This window comes from Magnolia sinica, chromosome 10 (assembly GCF_029962835.1).
Source record: "Magnolia sinica isolate HGM2019 chromosome 10, MsV1, whole genome shotgun sequence".
NCBI lineage: Eukaryota > Viridiplantae > Streptophyta > Magnoliopsida > Magnoliales > Magnoliaceae > Magnolia > Magnolia sinica.
In genome coordinates, this window is record NC_080582.1 from 71,805,351 (window position 1) to 71,829,554 (window position 24,204).

The 24,204-nt window shown below is 40.6% G+C and overlaps 1 protein-coding gene across 2 annotated transcripts in view; it reads right to left on the minus strand.

Annotated features, from left to right (window-relative positions):
• LOC131216962 (FIP1[V]-like protein) overlaps positions 1–18,607 on the minus strand; it is a 33,755-nt gene extending 15,148 nt beyond the window's left edge. Inside the window, exons 1-7 of one of the 2 annotated variants that reach the window (XM_058211609.1) lie at positions 17,477–18,602; positions 15,302–15,540; positions 7,790–7,916; positions 7,621–7,689; positions 7,383–7,532; positions 7,048–7,149; positions 6,618–6,964 (exon numbers count right to left, since the gene is read on the minus strand). In XM_058211609.1, coding sequence (XP_058067592.1) covers positions 6,618–6,964; positions 7,048–7,149; positions 7,383–7,532; positions 7,621–7,689; positions 7,790–7,916; positions 15,302–15,540; positions 17,477–18,463 — 2,021 coding nt within the window. In that variant the 5' untranslated portion in view covers positions 18,464–18,602. Of the gene's footprint in view, positions 1–6,617; positions 6,965–7,047; positions 7,150–7,382; positions 7,533–7,620; positions 7,690–7,789; positions 7,917–15,301; positions 15,541–17,476 lie in introns of both variants that reach the window. The other variant, XM_058211610.1, reaches the window with a different exon arrangement.
• Positions 18,608–24,204: the final 5,597 nt, after the last annotated feature.

Sequence of the window (24,204 nt, forward strand, 5' to 3'; positions counted from 1 at the left end):
GGTAAGGGTCATGTTATGTAAATACACAATATTGTTTGATACTTTTGATGTTTCACAAGTAGTGTTCAGAGTATTTTTATCGTTACATGCACCGATAACTTAGGATACAGAAACATGTATCGATATCATCGATACATTTCAGATACCATGGAATGTATCGCTGCATGAAGGAAACATTGGGGAAAAGGTATAATTTTTAAGTGAAACTACAAGAGATGTTAAAATACACATGTTTACACACTCAAGACTCAAAACATTACAAAGAAACAACTATACATAATAGGCTTCCATTGTATAGGGCCCCAAACTATGCAAGTCAGACAAAAACGTTTAATTAATAAAATATGATTTGAAAGCACTAATTTTAATAAAATATGATTTGAAAGCACTAATTTTAAGAAATAATGCAATAATTCAGCACATAATGGACTAATTTAAATGCCCCTAGGGAGAGATCCCCCTAAAAAAGTTCGAAAGAAAATGGGTTTTTTGGTTTTTATGATCTTTTATTTGCTGGAATTTTGCGGGAATTAACGCTCGTATTGTTGATAATATTGGCAATATTACCGCATGTACTGACAATACAATGTAATTATTTCAAAGGATTTTAGCCCATATTTTGTGATATCAAAATTATCACACGATCATTATCTGTAAATATCGATTCATACGATGTCTCTCTCTCTCTCTCTCTCTCTCTCTCTCTCTCTCTCTCTCTCTCTCTGTGTGTGTGTGTGTGTGTGTGTACATACAAATATATGTGTGTATATATTAGTTGTTATTCTAACGTTCTCATTGTCATTTCCAATTCTGCAAGCAATCTAGAATGTGGGGAGGAGAAATGCAGCCTAACATCCAATTGAGGGGAATAGATACGAACCAATGTGTAATTATTGTAATCAACTTGTCAATGAGTGGTAAGTGTCCCAGTTAAAGGAGCATTCAGCAAGGGGTTATTGCAACATAAAGGACTACCCTAATGTTCCAAAGGGTGTAATAATGCAGATGAAGGAGGTGTTGCATTTTAGTGTTGCAGGTAGAGAAAAGTGGGAAGTGCACGACAGCTAACAAGGAGATCATGGAACTTGTTTTAGGCCCTTCTATGGACTTCTTCTGACCTCAGTAAACCCAGCAACTTGTTGCCACACTGGTGCGCTTTGGTTCTAGGAGTATCCTCGAAGGTTGCGGCTTTTGGATGGCTCGTCAGGAGGAACAGAATCTTAACTATCGACAACTTGAAAAAAAGAGGGATGGTCCTCCCAAATGTTTCTCCTATGTCTAAAGGAGGAAGAAACAGTGAACCATCTTTTCATCCATTGCCATTTCTCTTCAGATCTTTGGTGGAGCGTCCTTCGTTTGGTGGGAGTGTCATGGACAATGCCATCCTCCGTTGACCACCTCTTCTACAACTGGCACGCAGAGTCCAGAGGTGCTCTTGGAAAGAGAAAATGGTGCATTCTCCTGTTAGCCGTCTTCTGGGCGGTGTGGATGGAAAGAAACAACTGGTTTTAGAAATCAGAGTCTCCTCAGCTGTTGTGTTTTCAAGGGTCCTTGTTTTGTTCCAGGATTGGGCACCAGACAGGTTGTTTGTGCCTATAAGCAGACAACATGAAACAGAGAGCAGACGCAACAGGCCAAAGAGTCTAGAACTAGGTTTGAGGGCTCTAGACACACAATTGGTGGTGGTAGTAGCAGGTGGGAAGATACGACTTCAGGGGTTGGGACATTGGGGGGCCTGGTCTACGTCGCATTCAGAGCACTAGTGTGCCGGATCCATGATTACGTTATTGTATAGGAATGAGGGTTTGAAGCAGAAGTGACAGAAGGCTGTTTGGAGTTAAGGGAAACGTGAGATTGAGGATGGGCTCGTTTATTTTGAAGTCTTTTATATTCAACCACGTGTCCACCAATGCAGCTGTTAATCCACATTTTAATCACATAGTTAATGTGCAGCGCAGGCTGGGTGTGAAGCCTACAGCATCACAGGAGATTATGGGTCATTACTTAAATGACAAGGTAATGTTGATGAGGGATTACATCACTTTGATGTTGTAATCAGACATATGTCATGGACAAACAATGCCCACAAAATTGTTGAAAATAAACTTTATAGTATACTGTAGAAGGACGACAATATTGTTGAAGTCAGCCGATGTGTCCAACAAAATTAAGAATGCAAACAATAAACACACGTGCACACGCAGCCACACCCACCCACCCACACATTGATGGAGGATGCTATACACAAGTTAGAGTTGAAGAATGCCATCTTGATTGCTGTAGGGAATTGCAGCATATTTAAAGTACAACTTGTACTAGACCAAACAATGCAATGAAGGATACCACATCGTTTCAGTTCTAAGTGTTTTATCGTGTCTTTTAACATCGCCCAAGGTTTCACCAAAAAAAATCCACCATTTTCTTAAGTTCTTTAGCATTTCCCTGAGACTATGATGGTGTTATGCAATACATGTGATATCTCCCAATGTCTCCCATGATATTTTCATATCCTAAGGGTGTGATATCAATACTTCGGACACTGCTTTGATTTAATCAGCTCACTTTGAGGCCTGGAACACTTCATCACTAAACGTTCTATTGTTCCTTTCATTCCAACTGCCCCCGCACTCGTAATGGATAAGTTGCAAAGTTAAGAATGAAAGGGGTTTCTCTCATGGTCATCTAACAGTAAAGAAAATAACATACTTTCACCCAAGTGCTTCTTGACTATATTTCTTAAAGACAAAATCACTAAATATTCTCATATCAGAGATTCGTAGAGGCAAAGTTGAGAACCAATTGGCTCAAGGAAGAGCACAAGATTACTTTGTTTACAAACTGCTCACAAATGATAGGAGCAGTGTTTTGAATAACGCCCGTAGCGTAGCTACGACACAACATAGCGTTAGCAAATATCATAAATCCCCTGCAGCGTACACTACAGGGGTTGTAGCATATGTGGCGCATGAAGCGTTTTAGCATACGCATAGCGTAAGGTACGCTTTTTTATAAATGATAATTGTATTTTGCATTTTGTACTTAATACTCTCAACTTGTGAGATTTTAATTTATTTTCATACTTGTGACTTGTTGTTTCAATTGGACATTATTAATTAAAGTGGTTTGCTTAGAAAGTTGTTGATGTGATAATAATTTGATTTGGTTTATATACGTGGATTGGCAGTTGATAAATGATAATTAATAAATTGTTTGAAGATGCTTATACTTGAAAAAATGAATCATCTTTTTAGGCATTTATATATATCTGTGTGTGTGTGTTCTTCCTATGTATCGTATTTTTCCTATTTTTAAATTAAAAAATAGAAGTATCATGTAGCTTACGCCACACACTACAAAGAGTTGAACAATACGCAACACACTACCTCTATTTAAAACAATGGATAGGAGAGAGAATTGTGTTACCAAGCTTAACATTGAGGAGAATCTCGTCAAAGAGACTATTGTATTGGAACCCTTTATATTGTGGAATTTGTCAAAAACTCTACAGGGAGTTTAGGTTAAAAGAACAATCCTCAATGGCATTGCTTTTAAAGCTTTTTGGCTGTCGAAGTTGCATGCTTGGAGAGAGGATTCAAAAGAAATCAAAGATAGATTTTCCATGAAACATTATAAAGAGCTACGAGCCTGGAACCAAAACGGTTTTGCTTTTGCTTTTTTTCACGAGCGGTTGTTTTAAGCGCCAATACCCTCACTCATCACAGGTTAAAGAGAAACATTTAATCATTATGAAAATAAAAATAAAAATCAACTCTATTATAAAGCATGTCATGCATCTATATGCCTTCACACGCCGATTTTCCTACTTAGAATATTAAACAAATTGTTAATAGCTAAGCAAATCTTGATTAGAAAGGAAACTAACTAGAAATAGGAAAAGCTGCTAAGCATAAAACCCATGCACGCACAGGTGCAAACAATGAGTGGATGCAAACAGTGCACACATGTGAGCAGTGCTACTGCACCGATTTGTGCACCTTGTTCGTAAATCATGTGAGTCATTGTATCAGGAAGTCAGTTGAGCCCTTGGAATTTGAAGACCGAAGATACAAGTGGGCATGAGAATCAAGGAGCAAAGAACATGTATATGAGGTGCATTGGTGACCTAAAACAACTATAAACCTCTACATGATCCTAAGCTTAATAGGTAAACCTTGTGTGATCATCCTTTAGCCTTATAAGCCTAATTGGAACATGATAAGATAGGCTATAAGAGGTCTCCGAGTTGCTAGAAAATTGACTGCCCAAACCAACACACTCAAGGATGTGCTCGAGCAAAGCTTGATCAATCGAGTCGATCAACCGAATATAGTCAAAAACGTCCAACAAGCATTTGGCCCAAAAATCAATTTAATTCGAGCGCTCGAGACACAAGCTTGATCGATCAGGGGATCCTAATCCCTCTTGAGTGATCGAACATGGCCAAAACAGTCCAGCGAGTTCATTGGACCATTTTCGGCCTAACTTGATCGATCAAAGGCCGAGTTCGATTGCTCGAGCCTCTAATTGTTGGAGATCCGTTGGAGACTTTTGCTATAAATGTTACATTCAAATCTTTGGGTAAAGAGAGGGATTTTCGGTGTAAATAGAGGCTGGGTGTTTTCCCACTCATACCACACATCCTAGACCTCCATCCAAAGAGTTTCATGCCAATCTTCTCATGATCCTTCACTCTAATGAGCATTCCATGCCCCTATTCGAAATTGTGAATGAACTCTCACCTTTCTAGATGTTAGATACTATGCCTATAGTCAAATCCTTGTCTAAACTTTCTAGAAGACCGTTCTAGGTGAATTCCCTAGGATTACAACATTCCCATGAGTTGTAGAAGATTCACCCATCCTCCCTTGCCTTGGTCACCTCATTGGCACTTCATATGCAAGGCAAACGAACGTAGGAGCTGAAGCATTGGCAACGCATCGGTATCAACAATCGAGGGAGCAATTAAGGAGCGGATTCAAGCTCAGGAGAGCTTTGAAGAAGCAACTCAAGATCGGTGCTGCGAAAAGGGCTCAATCCGACAAGTTGTCAAATTGTAAGAGTCAACACACCTTCCTTGTGTAAGGTTGAGTGTAGAGTTTGTAACCCAAACTCACGTAGGTTCATGCGTAGGACTGTATCACCATCGACACAAGTGAATACATGCGTGAGTCCTCATGTAGGCCATCGAACACGAGTGTGTACGTGTTAGTCTCGGTGGGAGCCTCCGACGGGAGTAAACGTAGGTCCTTGGACTAGGACTGTGGTTGTTAGTTAGTCGATAGAAAACCAATTAAGGTCTCTTGCAGGAGCCTCCAGCGGGAGTGTATGATGGGTGGATCCTTGTGTAGGGCTGTAAAGGTTAGAGGTGAACTTAATTTAAAACCTCCGATAGTGAAATCCGGCACACTCGTGGGTTGAGTGCGCCCGCCGAGAGTGGAGTAGGGAAACAAAGCCACTATACATGTTTGTGTTTTAGATTGTCATTTGAGCACTTATTTAATTATGCTTATGTAATTGATTGATGAATTATATGTATGCATAATTAGATGAATGTTAGGATTTGATAGTTGGCACATCCCACACATGTACACTATCATATATAGAATGGTTGCTTAGCATATTGCGTCATTTGTAGTTTATGTGATTGGACTCTCTATTGGCTTGGAAGCCTTAGAGTTAATTGCCTTACTTAGATTTAATTGGAAATTAGTTTTAAGTAAATTATTGTGTTAAAAGGCATATACCTAATCACCCCCCCTCTAGGACATAGCCTTTATTCTACAGCTCCAACAAGCTTTTGCGCATAGCCTGTGGCCCACCACCACACGGAATTTCAAGCAATACAATACCACTAAGGTATTAAAAAACGGTTACGTAACAATAACGGTGGGAACCGTTACATGTTATGAGGCCGTAGGCCGATACAATTTTCTTTTAAAGGAATGTAACGGCTGTCACAGGCACATATCGTAACACTAACGGTGGTGGCCGTTACGCTCACCGTTACCGTTATTGGATACCTTGAGTACACCCGTGTAAATAATGCATAACCTGATCATATTACTTGTGGGGCCCACCAATCCGATTGTGTCACCTGTGGGGGCCAGTGATCTACCATGTATGTATTTGGCACCATTTCCTGATCTGAGATCCAACGGTGGGGAACTGGTTCCATCCATTGCAAGGTAGCAGAGGATATACGGTCTTCCTTTTCCGCTAGTTTCAGATATCGTGGGCCCTTCCGGGATTTATTTTGGACCTTGTGGAAAGATGGACCAAGGGCACATCTGGAGCAAAGAGGCAATATCTTTTTGTGCATAAAACCATTAAATAGCAGCCATTACTGTTATACAATAGTAACACCAGTATGCTGTTATGGGGTCATAGAACTGTTTTCAAAACCTTGCATGTAAGTTAGTCTCCTTGCCTCATCCATAGATCAACAACGATGGAAAAAATACTCTTAACATGTCACAGCAAATTCTGGGCATGAGTTTGAGTCTATTGAAAGAGTCAGTAGCACAGCCTAGATAGTGATATATAGTCATTCACAAAAATCAAGGAAAATAACCAATAAACAGATACTAGAAATCGTTGAAATTATAAATATGCAATACCTTCCTCCCTGAGGAGCAGCAAAAGGCCCTCCAGGGTATATAGGGCCCCGAGCTTTAGAACCAGGATGGTATTGAAGGGGTGCCTCCGAAGGAAAGGGCAATATCCCATCACCTTCTTGTATGTTATTGTGAACAGAACTGACGAACGGAGCTCTTCTAGGCACAAGTTCCCTCTTCCTACCATTATAATTTGGTGGGAATTGGTCAAAATATTCAGATTCAGGCGGCCTACCATTTTCTTCATTGTCACGGCCCCCTCGGGGATCTACTTGTAGCCCATTCTCTGGTCGGTCTACGGTACCATTAGATGTGACGGAATCATCATCTACAGAATCTTGCAAGACAATCTGTACAGACAAATACTTTAAGCATGCATAACGTGGCCATGTATATGCATAGAAAGTATGAGTTTAGAGACAAGAAGTTTTACCTCTATGATTGCATCTGAATCACGGAGTCGTGGTTGCCTGGTATCTATGGAGGGAAGGCGTTCACCAGAACCACCTTCAACCTGTATTGCTCTCCCTGTAGGCTGGGGACAGAACATTTTTAAAAAATTAAAAAATGAAAAACATAAAATCAGGAAAGGTACAGCCTGACAAAGGAAATGGAAAGAGAAACATCTCCAAATGATCACAAATATAGTTGCATGATGGGACAACCATGAAAGAAAAACTGAAGAGAAATTTCTGTAAGGAGACTTCAAAATAGAATCACTGAATCAGAAATGAACAGCTTGATCAAGATGTGAAATCAAAGACATACTAATGGTGGCCGCATGCGACTAGCTCCCCTTCCCTGACCCATTAGATCAGCTTGTCCACTATCCGTCTTTCCAAGAGTGGCATTTTCAATATTAACATCATGAAGGCCAGCAGCAGCTGCAAGTTCCGGGGGTAAATCTGGATCATAGTCCTGAACCAAAAGGAAACAATATGAATATTAGAAGACCAATAAGAAAATATCAGCCAGACACTTATCAGCAGTTCAAAGATTTCTTTACTTGTTCAGATCGCCCACTTTCATAAACTCGGATTTTACTTTGCATGGTAGCCTCCAAACGAAGTTGATCCTGCACAGTCCAAAAGACAGTTCCTTTTTTTGGCACACGTAAATGAAGTAAAGCATGGATTTACCTTTAATAATGTCTATTATAATGAGCAATCACTCACCAGCTGCTTGCAGTACTCTTTCCAATTGTCCTCATCCAACCCAAAGTTGAAATAATCCGATGTATCAACACCAGGATGTCTCCATGGTTTTTCCTCAAATGAATCGATGTGGATATCAAATACTGTCCTGAAAAATAAAAAAGGTGAAAAGGTGAATTTAGATATAGACAATCAAAACCATGCCTTTTAGGAAAAGATTACCATCATCTTGCACGGAAGACATCAAAACCCAAATCATAGAAAAATCTAAACTACGGTCATATGCAATTGTGGGGGTAAAATCTTAACCATGGAAATTTAAAAGAAGAAGAAGAAGAAGAAAAGTTTCTTATGTTTCCTATCCAAAAATAGTATCAATCAATTAGTGTCAATGAGATAACTAAGACCAAAGAATGTTAATAACTCATCACAGGTCAAATGACAAAAAGATCCCTATGACTTAGCCATATCCAATTCCTAAAACTGAGTCAAGACAACTGGTTTGGTGAAGAGCTCGAGTCAACAGGGTAAGATAATCAAAACATCACACAGGCCACTGGTGATTGATGATGATAGTTGAAAGAAAACATGACAAGAAAGCAAAAGCACAACTATTTCACTGTTCTGAGCCATTAGTAGGTCACATGGAATATTCTCAGAGTTTTTAATGCAGCCCTGATCCATCAACTAGAAATTCACACTCATACATCTATTTTTCACACGAGAGTAGCCCTCACATCCACTAAAGTGGAGTTCCATTTCAGTGAATTTATTTTCACCAAATTCAATAGTTTAAATATATTTTATAGGGTTTAGTTTTGTTGTAATAATTCGAGTGTAAATCCTGTACAGATTTTACAAATAGTTTCTAATTGGTCAATTGTTTCAAAGAACATCCTCATTATGGTCATTTCTAGGAAGATTAAAATTATAATTCCTCTGAATCTTATAAAAACTTGCTTTTGGGGACCATGTACTTCAGTTTTTAGTATAGGCATCAATGTTGTCGAATCGCATAAGCGATCATGTACGATCGCATACGTGACCGCATATTTTTTTTTTTTTTTCCTTTTTCCAAAAATATGAAAAGTTTAAAAGAAAAATGCAAGAAATTAATGAAAACTTTTCTAAGTTAACAGATAACTAATTTTACATATTTAAAATACATTTGAGAGATAAAATCAATTAAACATCAAGTGCTTGAATCTTGATCTTCCAACTTCCAAGAGAGGAATGTAGGGGAGATAGAGATTAAGACCACTTGGAAGTAGGAAATGTGTGAGAGAGAGAGAGAGGGAGGGAGATTAAAACCACTTGGAATGAAGAAATGTAGGAGAAGAAGAGAGTAAGAGAGTTTTGGGGTGAGAATATTGCAAGTGGATAAGGTTTGGAATCCTTTTTATAGGCATAAAGTTGTTCCAAAAAATAATTATAATAATGGTGCCAACCGTTGGCCAATATGTGATCGCATATGTGCCCTGATCACATATGTAATATGCATATGGATATGAGCATATGTGATCGCATAGGCATAGAATTTTATTGCCATGGGGCGTCTCTCTCTCTCTCTCTCTGCCATGGCTGCCCAAATCAAGGATGGGTTTTTCCCCTGATGGAGAAGAAGGAAAGAGAGTGTTGCCAGTGGGTCCATGCAGCTACTCCTGGTGGCGGCAGCAAGGGTTACTGGTGCTACAGCTGCAACGTAGGGCAGTGGCCATGGTTGGCTGCCATGGCTACTGCCAATGGCACGAGTGAAGGGAGAAGAGGAAAAGGAGAGATGATAAAGAGAGAGAGGAGAGAGTAAAAAAATTAAAAGCCAAAAAGCCTCTTCTTCTCTTCTTTTTTTGGCTCAAGGTTGTTAGTCATCGTACAGCCTTCAACGACTATTAAATTGCAATTTGCTAAACTAAAATTTGTAACATAAGTAGTTGATTTGTTGTTGCCAGTAAAATAAGTAATCTATCTGATGTAGGACAATTAACCACTTGCTCTAAAAGCACGAACTGTTAGAGCATGGCGAATTAATTTCTTTATCTCATAGCCGAGGCCCCACATCGCATGAGTTAGGACCTCAGTCGAACCCCCCTCGCGTGCCCCAAATCATATGAGTACTGCCTCACACGAGCCACCCACTTCACATGGGTGGGGCGGGCCTCACACGGGCCACCCACCCCGAGTGTGCCCTTGTATCCCATAGGCAAACCCACTCAAGCCCGGTGTGAAAATGCCCCTGCATTACTATCAATGTGTATCCAAAAGTGACCTTCAAGAAATAACTCAAGGACCAACAAACTGAAAGCCTTGATAGGTCTAGACAAACTTCGGTTCTCAAAAAGAAAAGAATAAATGCAAAAAAGATAACCAGCAAGACATTGCTAAAATAACAACAGAGGAAAATCACCATACAACAAATAGAATCTAGAACTGCGAACTAGCATTCCCAAACTCAAATTATGAGTGAATATAGATAGGTAAATGAGGATGTTGAGATGGATGAGTGGCAAGACGAGAAAGGATAGAAATAGAATTGAATGCATTCGATGGAGTAGCACCAATAGATAATAAGACGAGGAAAATTAGACTTGGAGTAGCATGTGCAACGAAGACCATGCCAGTTAATAATGCAGGAGCATTTTTACATTGGGCTCAAGTGGGGTGGCCCATGGGATGCAAGGGCACACTCGAGGTGGGTAGCTCATGTGAGGCGAAACCCATGTGATGTGGGGCCCACTGGGGTGGGTGCGTTCGGCCAAGGTCCTAACTCATGCGATATGGGGCCTGGGCTATGAGATAAAGGGATTGATTCGTCATGCTCTATTAGTTCGAGATTTTAGAGCAAGTAGTTAATTGTCCTGCATCAAAGTGGTACAGAGCGGAAGGTCTCGTGTTCGAGGCTCCTCACCGAGGCTCGGGGGTGATTAATGCAAGGGCATTTTCACACCGGGCTTAAATGGGGTGGCCTGTAGGATGCAAGGGCAAACTTGACGTGGGAGGCCTGTGTGAGGTGAAATCCATGTGATGTGGGGCCTACGAGGGGGGTTCGGCCGAGGTCCTAACACATGCGATGTGGGGTATGGGCTATGAGATAAAGGGATTGATTCGCTATGCTCCATCAGTTTGAGCTTTTAGAGCAAATGACCTGCGGTCCATCTAACTAGAATCATGGTCTGTAATAGACTGGAATGTGGAATAGGAATAATTCATCGAACCCTAATTAGTTGTAATAAGGCTAAGAAGATGTTGATGAAGCATCTCTCCGTAGAGTCACCGTCCCTATCTAAAGCATCCACATCCTCATTTGCATCTCTAAGGACAAGGTGAAAGAGATGTGCTTGCCATTACGAACATCAGAAATCTCTTCCATAAAGCTAGCAATGCAAAAATCTCTTCCATAAAGCTAGCAATGCAAAAATCTCTTCCTTGAAGTTAGCAATGGATCATGGCTAGATGCCAGAATGAGCCAATCTGATTGTGTTGGCAGGACCACCGTCCATGATCAGATTCCCCATTTGCCACTCAATCACAAACTTGATACCCCTCAAATAAAGTTGCCACGTCCGCACAATTTGAATTGCATGCCAATTGGCCCCAAAAAGGGGATGAGGCGGCTACCCAGATGATTCCTTATACCACCAAGCCCTTCTAGCTCTGAGCTCCCCAGCAAACTATCATCTAAATATTAAGCTTGAATCTACCACTAGGAGGATGGATCCTCAGCATCAAACAAGACATAAACCCAATTTAATAACCTCCTTTGGCTAGATCTAACCATTTGGCTCAAGATACCACATCAATTTCTGTCATCCTTTGCCAATCCAAAATACCTTTAAATCACCTTCCCAATCACTCTTCAGCACTAGAGATTTTGCCACAAAAAAATTCCAACCTTCCACTGAGAGAACCCAAAGGAAGCTAGAGCACTGCACGACCAGCTGAAGAACAGGCTCCCAATTGACCCAGGAATAGTCAAACTAATGCCGAAACAGTTGAAAAATCAGCCCATGTCCTACTTGAGAAATCACAATTCAGCAATAAAAAAGTAACATTCTCCTCATGAGAAAAAACACAGCAAGCATCTGTAGGAAGCAAATGCCCTCTACTTTTTAAGCGGTCTAGCATGAGAATTTTATCCATAGACACAGTCCAACCTTTAGCAGAACTGATGAGTGCCAGACAAGAAAATGAAAAGGCTCCACAGGGTAAGAACCCTGAACTAACCTGTCAAAGAAAGATTTTACTAAGAAGATCACACTATTGCTTCTCGAAATTGGAATATAAATTGTGTCCATCATTTTGAGCATCTCAACTATGAGGATGATCTCCTCTTCAATAAATAAAAAATCTTATAAGACGAGGCCCTGATATGACATTCCCATTACTCTGACAAAAGAGATTTTGAGCCACAACCTCTTTGAACAAAGTGATTGAATAGAGCAGAGAAAATTTCCTGCATAGCTGCATTTCACTGCACCACCAGTCTTCCCAGAACCTTACTCCGTCACCTGACCCAACTCCGAACTTGATACATTTGTTGAACTCTTCGCCCGAAGAAATAGCCCTCCAACTTTAGGATCCCAACCTGTGGTTAGCACTATTAATGCACCAACATTTGGCGATGTGCCATATTTTGCAGCAAAGACATCCTTCCACAGAGCATTTTCCAAAGCCCCTATGCGCCACACCACCACTTACCCAACAGGGCCAGGTTTACCTGTCTGATAGATGATAAATCTGATACCCAGTCTGTCTTCCTTCTTGAATCTACACATCCTTCTATGCAACTAAATGATACTTATGGCAATCATATCCTGATCATTCTAAAGAAATTACCCTTGGAGGGGCTCAATCCTGTTCGCTACGCTAGCCGCACATTTGATGAGGGATAGAAGATACATGGACATTTGCAAGGTAGCCTTCAACAAAATAATCCTCCTCCCCAAAGACAGAGTTCTACATTTCCAAGGAGCTGATTTTATATTCATTCTATCCACTAGCTCATCCCAAGATGATAGGGGTGGCTTACCTATACAAAGAGGGATTCCCAAATGCTTCAAAGGGAGTGATTCCACTTGACAGCCCAAGCAATCCCCCAATGGGGTCAGAATTTCATCCTCCAAATTCAAGTCAACAACATTGCTTTTAAAAAGATTCACCAGTCGCCCCAAAACATCTCATAACAATAATGACTATCCATCTCATGCCCGGATTAAACCACTGCCAAAAAGTTGCCTTCCACCAAACCAGATGCCTCAACCCAAGAAAGAATAAGGGAGGATGCTCCTCTTCTTCAAATTCTTGGTCCTTTCCCACCAAAAGGTAGATGCTATGGAATTATGCATATGAAGCTATTGTTAGAAGCCTTTGGAAAAAAAAGGCGAGAATAGAACCTTTTGAGGGAAGAAGGCAATTTTAATTGGCTTAAGAGAAAGAAGAAAAACTTCTGAGCAACCATGCAAAAGGAATTTCATTTTGTCACAAAGTTGTTCCATTCTACGCTTGTAACCACGCAACGATGCATGCAGACATGCATGTGACATTGCATCATCAAGCTATGTTATCAAAGTATGTGGCAAGGTCAAGGATAGGATACAAATGCGAGGACCACTAGTGGAGAGAAGTGCATTCTCAATTACTGCAGGCTTACACCAAGGGTTAGCATTGAGCCTATACCTTTTCACATTGGTTATGAATGAATTAACAAAGCATTTGTAGGAAGAGATCCCATGGCTTATGTGGTTTGCAAATGACATAGTTTTGATCAACAAGATGAGGGAGGGCATAAACACAAAGCTAGACTTATGGAGGGGTGCTTTAGAATCAAAAGGGTCTAAAATTAGTCGGACTAAAAAAGAGTATATGGAATGCCAATACCTGGAAATGCAGGGAAAGATTGAAGGAACACATGGCATACGATGGAATTTTTTAGTGAAACTTCAGGAGATGCTAAAATAAACATATTTGTATATTTAGGAATAAAAATTTTGTAAAAAGAATGCATACATAATAAGTTTCCACTTAATGGGGGCCTAAAAGCATGTGTTGTTGTAAGAAATTAGTCCAACAATAACCAAAATAAGTTTATATAACACAAATGCAAGTACCATGCAATAACTAAGACATGTAAAGTAAATTAACTTTAAAAAAAAACCTATCTGGCCATCCATCCAACCATCCCATTCACTCATCCATCCATCCATCTCATTACACACACACACACACACACACACACACACACACATCCATCCATCCATATACACACATACAAACATGCATTTTATCATACAACCATGCACCCGTAAAAAAATTGAAATGGAAATTTTTTAATAAAATAAATTTTTGCCAATATTATTGAAATATCGCCAATACACTAGCGATACAAGCGACACTTGGAATTTACATAGTCGAAAATATTGGTGATACAAGTGACACCCGGAATTTTCACAGTCGAAAATATTAGCAATATCAATACATCAACGATACTTAGCGATGCCGTCGATACCTAAAATTTTTGATACTACCAATGTTATCAGTATCGTCAAACTGGAGATAGGGATACTATTGTAAGATCGGGGATACTCTGAACAATGGTAACAATAAGAGTCAAAACAAAAAAAGAAAAATTTAAGATTCCTAACCAAGAAGTTTCCCAAAATGACCACTTTCAATATCTTGGGTTGATAATTCATAAGAGTGGAGAGATTGAGAAGGATGTTACCATTGAATTCCAAGCTAGGTGGGAGAAATGGAATGTGCCTCTAGAGTTCTATGAGATCATTGTGTACCACTCAAACTGAAAGGGAAAATTTATAGGATAGCTATAAGACCAGCCATGCTTTTATGAGGTAGAATATTGCGCAATAAAGGAACAACATGTTCATAGTATGTGACTAAGTGTAGCTCGAATGAGGATGTTGAGATGGATGAGTGGCAAGACAAGGAAGGATGGAATTCGAAATGAATGCGTTTAAAGGAACTTAGGAATAGCACCAATAGGTAAAAAGATGTGGAAAAGTAGACTTGGATGGTTTGATCACGTGCAACGGAGACCAAGAGCTGCCTTGGTTAGGAGTGAGTTGATACATATTGAAGGCTCTAGAAGGGCAAGGGAAAGGCCCAAACAGACGTGAGTGGAGGTATTAAGGAAAGACTTGATGGCCTATGTCTATCAGAAGTAATGGCCCTTGATAGAGTGGAATGTGGAAGAGAATTTCACGTAGGGTGACCCCAATTAGTTGGGATAAGGCTTAGATGATGATGATATACATGTGGATGGATAAGTTAATTATCAGGATACACATGATTTGCATGACTAAGAGATACTTGTAAACCTCAATTATTCAGTTAATTTACAAACATTTCAATATTCTCACAATAAGAAGTAGGAACGCTTGTGGAATGGCATAAGTAAACCAGGATTACTGGGCAAGCAAATTAAATACAAAAGGCTTATCCAATCCTACCCCATATACATGCTTGTGGAATAGCATAAGTAAACCAAAACAACATAAGTTTATACAAGAATGCCAAGCTTACTTGTGAGATGGCAGAGTGAAATCCAATCCATTGCGCCCTGATGAATTATTGACCCAGCCAGGGAATACAAAGCCTGAATGGAAAGGTTTTGGTATGATTGGAATATTCTTATTAACCCCTATCGGTCTCCAATCACCTCGCCCACGACCAGCAACTAAACTCATGGTGGCAGGAGGTCGAACTTGACCTGGAACCCCAACACCAACTGCAGCACTTACAGCAGCACCAGGTCTTACATACTGCATGTAGGAGAAGGGCAATATAAGATGTTTAGCCTAAATTCTTACATCCAAAACAAGTGGTGTAGACAATCAAGAAACCAATAAATGATGTCAGAGGGAGAAGATTTTTCACAATGTTACAAGCTCCCAAAACACACAAGATCTCCAAACTGGAGAGGAACTCAGTTGATACTTAATAATCATATTTAAGATGACAATATATCAAACAGATTATGCATATTAATCAGAACTGATAAATTATCAGTAAAATAGCATAGATTATACACTTCTGGGGCAGAGGCAGCCCCCCATTATGGTGGTGGATTAAGTTGGGATAAATGCCCACAATTACATGTGATATCATGTCGCCCGTTATATTGCATTAACAATATTTGTGACTGTACTCACAAATATGCTGAGTATGGATAATCTGTGGTGATTCCCATGATGATTGATTAAAAATTTTAAATATGTTGTAAGATTAAAGTAAGAACTAATGATCAGACAAAGAATTTTTAATTCCAAAATGCTTTCAAACAAAATTTGGAGATCAAAGGCTGAAAGTCAGACCTGCAGATAGCATTCTTACCAAAGAATGGTCCGATGCACCATTGAGTACATTTCAAAAACAGAAATAAATGATAGACTCTTGTGTTTCCCATTTTTTTCTTACTGAAGAATGGTCTAATACACCATTTTTTTCTGGAGATTTCTTTTTTTTTTTTTCCCTCACTTTTGATGGATAACAAAGACTTTGTTGAATAAAAGGAGAAGGGAGGTAAATAACAAAAACTAAAATAAGGTAAGTCCATCCCCAGTTCAAAGCAAGGATCATCATTGGGTTTCTTTTTTTCTTTTGATCCATAACTTCATTATACTCTCTCTCTCTCTCTCTCTCTCTCTCTCTCTCTCTCTCTCTCTCTCTCTGTGTGTGTGTGTGTGTGTGTGTGTGTGTGGTTGAGAGAAACATCTCAAATCAGATCGACAAATATAGTGAATCTCTCTCTGAGTGATTGAGAGAAACATCTCAAATCAGATAGACAAATATAGTGAATTCTCCATTGCCTCATTCATAAGCTTCCATCCCTGAGAAGACAAAGTTCAAATGGGCCTGCCATTGACGTGGTAGAGAGATCAATTACCTGCTCTTCTCTGCGAGCTTTTTTTTTCGGAAAATAGAAGGGGAAATCCTAGCCTAAATGGGTCATGTTGCACAAAAATAGAGCCCATTTATTGCATGTTATGCAAGGCATTTTAATTCTACTGATGCCATGATTGCCGGAAAGGAAGCTATTACATTGGGCTGAGAAAAAAAATTACCAGCTAGGAGCATCAAATTCCTATCGACCAAATGTAGTTGAATGGTAACAGAGAGCATGGCATGTTCCATGTTATAGCAACAACAGCATAGTTTTTATAAAAGCTTGGAGCTCCCATTCTCTTAAATGTGCTCAAAATTCCACATATGAATAGGGAGGAAAAAGACTGGATTATATGACAACTAACCGCGGTACAGCATGAAGGGTTTTACTCTAAGGCCAGCTTCCACTCCTTGCATGGGATTTTTTTTTCATTTATCATATTAGCTTCCTCTCTTTCAAATGAATGCATTTCAAAATTTCCTATTTTTTGTTTAAAAGGGTCCCTAAACGGAAGCAGAATAGAAACGGTGGATACAAACTGGGAGATTTTCTGTGGACAAGAAAACCCAGTTACTGAGATCCATATACAATCCCAAACATAAAGAAACTAAAAAAGAAAAGGAAAAAAGAAAAAGAAAATCGCATTCAGCAACTCAAATAAAAATTTACATTTTACAGTTCAATCAATCAAATAATTCACAAAAGACAGAACAATTCCTCAAAGAAGTTACAACTTCCACTCCCATCCAAGAGGGGATAGAGAAGCAAACAAAACTACTCCCAAAATCTGACTTTTTCACCAAAAAACTGACCTTGAACTGAGAATGGTGGGGATGATACCCATGGCCGCTATACCCGATCCTCGCCCCACCTGCCACCATCACACCTCCATTCACTTTCGCCGCCTCGCCGATCTCCTTTCTCTCCCCTTCTGCCACCGCCTGACCCGCCTCCTCTCCCCAATCCTGGTCCTCAATCTCCGGACGATGCTGATCCCCATCCGCAACAATAACAAAATCTTCACCATCCTCATCCTCATCATCATTCCGCTCCAAGCCGATTGGCCCAGAATTATCATTCAGTACGATCTGAATGTCATCCTCACTATCATCGCTATCCCAATCATCATCCCCACCGCCACCGCCGCCGCCACTATCGTCCTTTCTTGAAGAACCCTTCGCATCTCCATTTCCCACGCTGCCATCGAAAATCCCAGGTATGGATGGCCCAGTCGACAGCCCCGGGATAATCAGGTCCGAGTCCAGATCGCCAATCCCAACATCAATCTCCGAAGCCCCAGTCCCACCGTCTTGAGGCAAACCCAAGGGAGGTAGCGGCGGGGTATCAGAAACCCTAGCTGCATGCTTCTCATCGGTAACAGGAACAGGAGAGCTCTGATTCAGATGGTGCTGAGCCGCAGCGGAATCATCAGAAACCCTAATCCCGTCATCTTGAGGAGAACCAGGGATCGGAGAATTCGAAACCCTAGGCGGTTCTTTGTCTTCGGAAGTTAGAAGAGGGGAGACCTGATTCGGGTGGTGCTGAGGCGCAGCGGAGGTATCTGATTCGTTGCGGGTGGATTCTAGGGTTTGGGAAGGAGGTGTAGAATGGGAAGAAGGGAGGGGTAGATTGGGATTGGGAGGGGCGTAGAGAATGTCTTCGTCATCGTCGCTGGGAGGGGAATATTTCAGGGGTAGTTTGGGAACGGAGGATGGATTTGAAGCGAAGGCAGGGGTAGAATTGGATGGACGGAGAACATCAGTGTAAAGATCGCCGAATTCGTCATCGTCGTCTTCCATTTTCTATGCAGGAGGATAGATTTGAGAGGGTTTGGGGTATAGACGAGGAGCCTGCGTTTTGCCTTTTATGGTTTGGTCTTGCGAGATTTAGGTACTCGCGGGAGTACGCGTCTGAAAGATCCTACTCTCGTCTGGTGCCGCCCAGTGGAAGATGGGGGCCTGCCCGTACGCGAGAGTTTTCCTGTGACCCAAAACTGTGTGGGCCCCACCGCGTTGTCCGCGTGACGGCCATTCAGTCCATTAATATTCGCTGGATGATAGTACGGTAGCCTGAAATTCGAGACAGATCGTAAATTCAAGTGAGCCACGCCACAGTAGACTCGGATATGAGGATGCGGGTGGGTACTTCCCTGCAGGCTGGGGCTTTTATCCACACCATCCGTACATTTTTTTACCATTTTAGGATATGAGCTTAAAAAATAGGCAGATATAAGGCTCAAATTGGCCATACCACAGGAAGCACGGGAAGCAGAGTTGAAAATAATACCCACCGTTGAAACCTTCGTAAGGCCCACTGTAATGTTTATTTGCCATCTAACCTCGTCGTAGGGTTACATAGACTTGGATGAGGGCAAAATTGAGGTTTTCAACCGTAATTGTTTACTCCCCACTGCATGGTCCACATGAGCCTTGGATCTGCCTTATTTTTTGGACTTATAATCTAAAATTACGTGGCAAACCATACATCATGATGGCCCGAAGCATGTCCCGGGGATAGGTCGGGTGGTACACAAACCGTATCCCACGGCATGCATACTGACGCTAAAGTTGCAATAGACTTGGATGAAGGCAAAATTAAAAGATAGCTTGATTTAGAGCTTGTTTAGCCCTTGGGAGGTTTACAACGGTAAGCGTTTAATCCCTACTGCAAGGTCACGTGAGCTTTGGATTTGCCTCATTTCTTGGGTTTATAATCTAAAATTACGTGGTGAACCATACATCACAATGGCCCCGAGCGTGTCCCAAGGATATGCCGGGTGGTACTCACACAGCGTCTCGTGGCTTGCATACCGATACTAGAGTTACAGACTTAGACAAAGGCAAGATACAAAGATAGCTTGAGTTAGAGCTTCTGTAACCCTCGGGGAGGTTTTCAAGGTGTTTAGTCCCCACTGCATGGTCTGCATGCGCCTTGGATCTGCCTCATTTTTTGGGCTTATAATCTAAAATTATATGGTAAACCATACTAACACAATGCCCCGACCCTATCTGCTTGATGGTGCTTTGTGGGCCCACCGTGACATATATGTTGTATCCATGTTGTCCATCTATTATTCCAGATCTTTTAGGGTATGATCCCAAAAATGAAGTACGTCCAAATATCAGGTGAACCTAGCTACATGAAACAGGGGTGAGTTTTTGGATAAGCTGATATTTATGTTTTCCCTTCGTCTAAGCCGGGATCTAATTAAAAGGCTAGATGGCATGCAAATATCATCATGGGGTCTTGAAAGTTTTCAATGGTGGGCATCCAATCAGGTCCACTTAAGATTTGGATCTACCTCATTTTTACCATCCTGCTATAAAATAAATACTCAAAATGGTTATATAGTGCAGATAAAACACAAATGATTGTGGGGGCACACTAAGCACCACCAAATTGATTATACGGTGCGGATGAAATGCATATATGATTGTGGGGCACACGGAGCACCATTGAAACCTTCTTGGGATTCACAAAAATTTTGGATCCACTGATATTTATCCCGGTGGGAATCACCTTGTGAATGGGTTGGATGGCATATATGGCCCATAACACGCCTAGGGAGGCTTCAAATTTTCGATCACTTCTGTTTGCAAGTAGATTGCCCGTGACCCAGCCATAGAGATATTCCAATGCCTAGGGCTGTGTGGGGCCACTGAGATGTCCGTAACAGTTCCAATCCATTCATATATTCTGTAAGACCACAGTAGGATGAGAGTATAAAAATCAGGTAGATTCAAAACTCATGTGGACCATGCGACACGAAACACCACCGGAGATTGAAGGCCTAAAAATAATAATAATATATTGGATGATATTTGTGCCTGCAGTTTTATCTGAGTGGTAATAACTCCATGAATAGTTTAGATGGCATATAAACATCATGGTCAGCTCTAAGAAGGTTTCAATGGTGGACATTTTCATTCCCACTATTTTGTTTGTTGGACTACTTGAGTTTTACATTTCACTGATTTTTAGACTCTCATTCTATCACAGTCTTTCAAAAAAATGGATGAAGTGGCTTTATCACTGACATTTCTGTAGCCTCACCGTAGACACTGGATCATGGGTAGATCATGCTCACATGTGACTTTTCAGGGGCATATGTACTTTGTTTAAAGTGTGAGGGTAACATATTTGACTAGAATTGCCACTAGCTAATTATTCTACTTTCATAGTCAATTAGACCCTATAGAAATGTTAGGAGAGGGATTTCGAAGGTTCTATGTCCTAAAATGACTCATTTATCTACAATCAAATATTTAGAGTAAGAGACCACAATTACAAAGAGTAAAAGTGTTAGGCGCCCACTATGGTCGTACAGTTGTGCGGTCTCTACTTCAAATGATAAAACGAATTGTTATGGATTAGGATTAAATATTGTGTATTGATGAATGACTCGGGTCAACTCGAGTTTTTGATGGGTGAGATCTGATATTTCGGCAAGCCGCAAAGCATACACTCAAGTTGACTAGGTGCTTAAATGCAATGGATGCAATGTGATGCTGATGGGCGAAGTAAGCGGGGGGGTAAATGAATGTTGCACAATACTAATATGAGTTTGGATGGGGTTGATCGAGGTTAGGTGGAATGGTGGATAGTTGTAATGCACCAAAACCTGGCACTTGAGTATGAAGACTCATATCCTGAATTCGATGATATTGGTTAAATAATTAGCGAATGCTTTAATACCAACTCTATAACACCCTGATTTTCATTGCTCAAGCACAATGCTCTCGTAGCGAAAACTCGAGTGTCACACTCATGGAATAATCACGCGTGAATGTATTTTCCACATGTCCACATAGTCAAGCTAACATTTATCCTTGATAAATAAGCAAAGTAGCATTTAATCATACAACGAGCATAAAAAGAAAAATCCATCACCATACAAGTCCAAAATGGTGCCCATATAGAATATACAAACTACAAGTAAACAAAATGTACATTATAACAATTAGTAAGAAGGAAAGGATCTATACATCTATTGGTTGAGCTAGTATAGCTCGGCCCCGCTACTAAATGGCTCAAACTCTATGCTCCTTCCTAGGCTTTATGGGAGTGTCCCCAAGCGTGCCAACATCCTGAGCTAGACCTAAATCATATTTATAAGTCAAATGGAAGCTGTTAGACGTCAACACAATGATGAAATCCTACCAAGATTACATGCATTACATATTAGCTAAGCATAGTTTCAAATAAAGTAATAATTCGCAACATACACTTGTACATGTTAATCTCATCTACCAAGAGAGTGTAATAACATAATAGGTAGTTTACATGTTAAGTCTTAATTAAATGCATGAAGCTATGAAATGGACTTAGACTTGGGGGTGCACATCCAACTGAAAATTGTGGGTAAAACCCTCAATATAAGTGGACTATGATGTCACCGGAAATCATGAAAAAATCCACAAAATGACTACAGAATCGTAAACGATGAATAAATTCCGCAAGATGACTAGGAAATCATTAATGAACTCCAACGCCATCCAGAAAATCATAAAAGACATGTGAGCTCTGAAAGGTGATTATAAAATCTTGAAGGAACTCCAGCTTTACCCGGAAATCATAACAAACAAATGAACGTCACGAGATGAGTAGAAAATCTCAAAGGAACTCCAGCTTCACCCGAAAATCATAACAAATAAATGAACTTCATAAGATGACTAGGAAATCCCAAAAGAATTCTAGTTTTACCCAAAATTCATAACAAACAAATGAACTCTGCAAGGTGACTAGGAAATTCCGAAGGAACTCTAGCTTCACCTGAAAATCATAATAAATAAATGAACTCCATAAGATGACTATGAAATCCCTAAAGAACTCTAGCTTCACCCGAAATCATAAAAAATAAAACGGGCCATCTGTTTACAACCCCAAGTACAAGGTCGCGATGTAGTAATAACTCAGTGAGACCGAGGTTGTTGAGGGTCAAATATTGCATATTAGACTCCAGTTATTACCTAATTTTATGAACATGATACTGTTTAACGTCCTATTTTAATTATGTTTGTGCTGCAAGGTAATTTTAGGAGCCTGGACTAAAAAAGGGTACTAAAAGCATGGATTTAATGCTCTCAAATCACCAAGGCAAGGGACGGACCCTAGGGGACCGAGATTGAAGAATTTACATGCCAGAGATATAAGAAAATCAAGTCAAAGAAGCCTAAAAGTTGTCTTGAATGCAAAATCAGAGGGTTTCCACCATCCCTTTGGCTCGAAACTTTATATCTGACATGAGGACCCTAAATTAACCGTACACGTTAAAATTCAGCCATTGGATCCCTCTTAAAGTAGCCCAACAGGCAGATCAGCCCACATATCAGCGATTTGTGGCCCACCTGATCTCTGGATATGCTTCAATTTTGGTCTCAACCCTTTAAATTAAATGAGAAAAGAGATGGACGGAGCAGATTTCTCTAAACATCAATGTGGGACCCACTTTGCATGGTGTGCATGTGCACAACACACGTGCATTGGAGGTGCACTGGACGCAAAGTCGAGTCAAACCGACTTTAACCCGACCCGTTTCGAACTTACGCACAGTGTTCATGAAAAACAGACGTTGTGATGGTTAGTGAGCCACCATTATGGTCCCTGGGCTCAATCCGGACAGACCATTAGATCCAGGGGTGGCCAAGACCCTTGCCAAGGTCTCTTTTTGTTCCCATGCGTGCACACACAGGAATATTGCATGCAAACGCAGGATGAACGGCGGGAAGATTTGATTCACCGGGCCACACCAAACTCAACCAAAACCACTCCTCCCTGACTTGTTTTTCGCTAGGAATCCAGTGAACATGGTGGATTTATTCGGAGACATCACTAAGGGGTCCACAGAACACATCAGCGCATGTACGTGCGTAAGCAGCGCACATCCGTAAGATCCAGGATTTTCGGGCAATTGTGTGATTGTGATAGTGATCATATCAGTGATCTAGACCGTTAAAACTCATCAACAGGGGGCCACGACCCCAACCATGAAGGCTAAACAGAGTTTTGGGACTATCAGCATACCAAATCTCACTTCAAACACAATTCTCTCTCGTTTTCTGCGCACTCTATTACGAAACAGAGTCGGTTCTGCACCGATCGACTTCACTAGTCGACTACAGACCTCGCGCCTATATAAAGGGGGGAGAGAGCAACGTGAAGGCCATCCTTGGAGCTGTGAACGAGCAAGAGAGAGAGAGAGAGAGAGAGAGAGAGAGAGAGAGAGAGAGAGAGATCCTGGGGCGTGGGCAACCAAATGATTTATTCTTCCTCCTTTTCTTGATTCTTGTTTATGATTTTTTTAAAGAGATTTTTAGCTTAATTATGTTTATGAGTGGCTAAACCTCTTAGCTAGGGCTAAGAGGTGAAGCTTGTAGTGTGATGGATGGTTTTTTATGCTTTGATTCATATTTTAGTTGAACTATCGTTGATTCTATTTTGATTATAAGGAATGCTTTCAGTTTTTAATGGTTTATTGTGACTTAAATTACAATGGATCTGTGATAGCTTTGAGTATGTTCTTTTCATTATTAAGGTTATG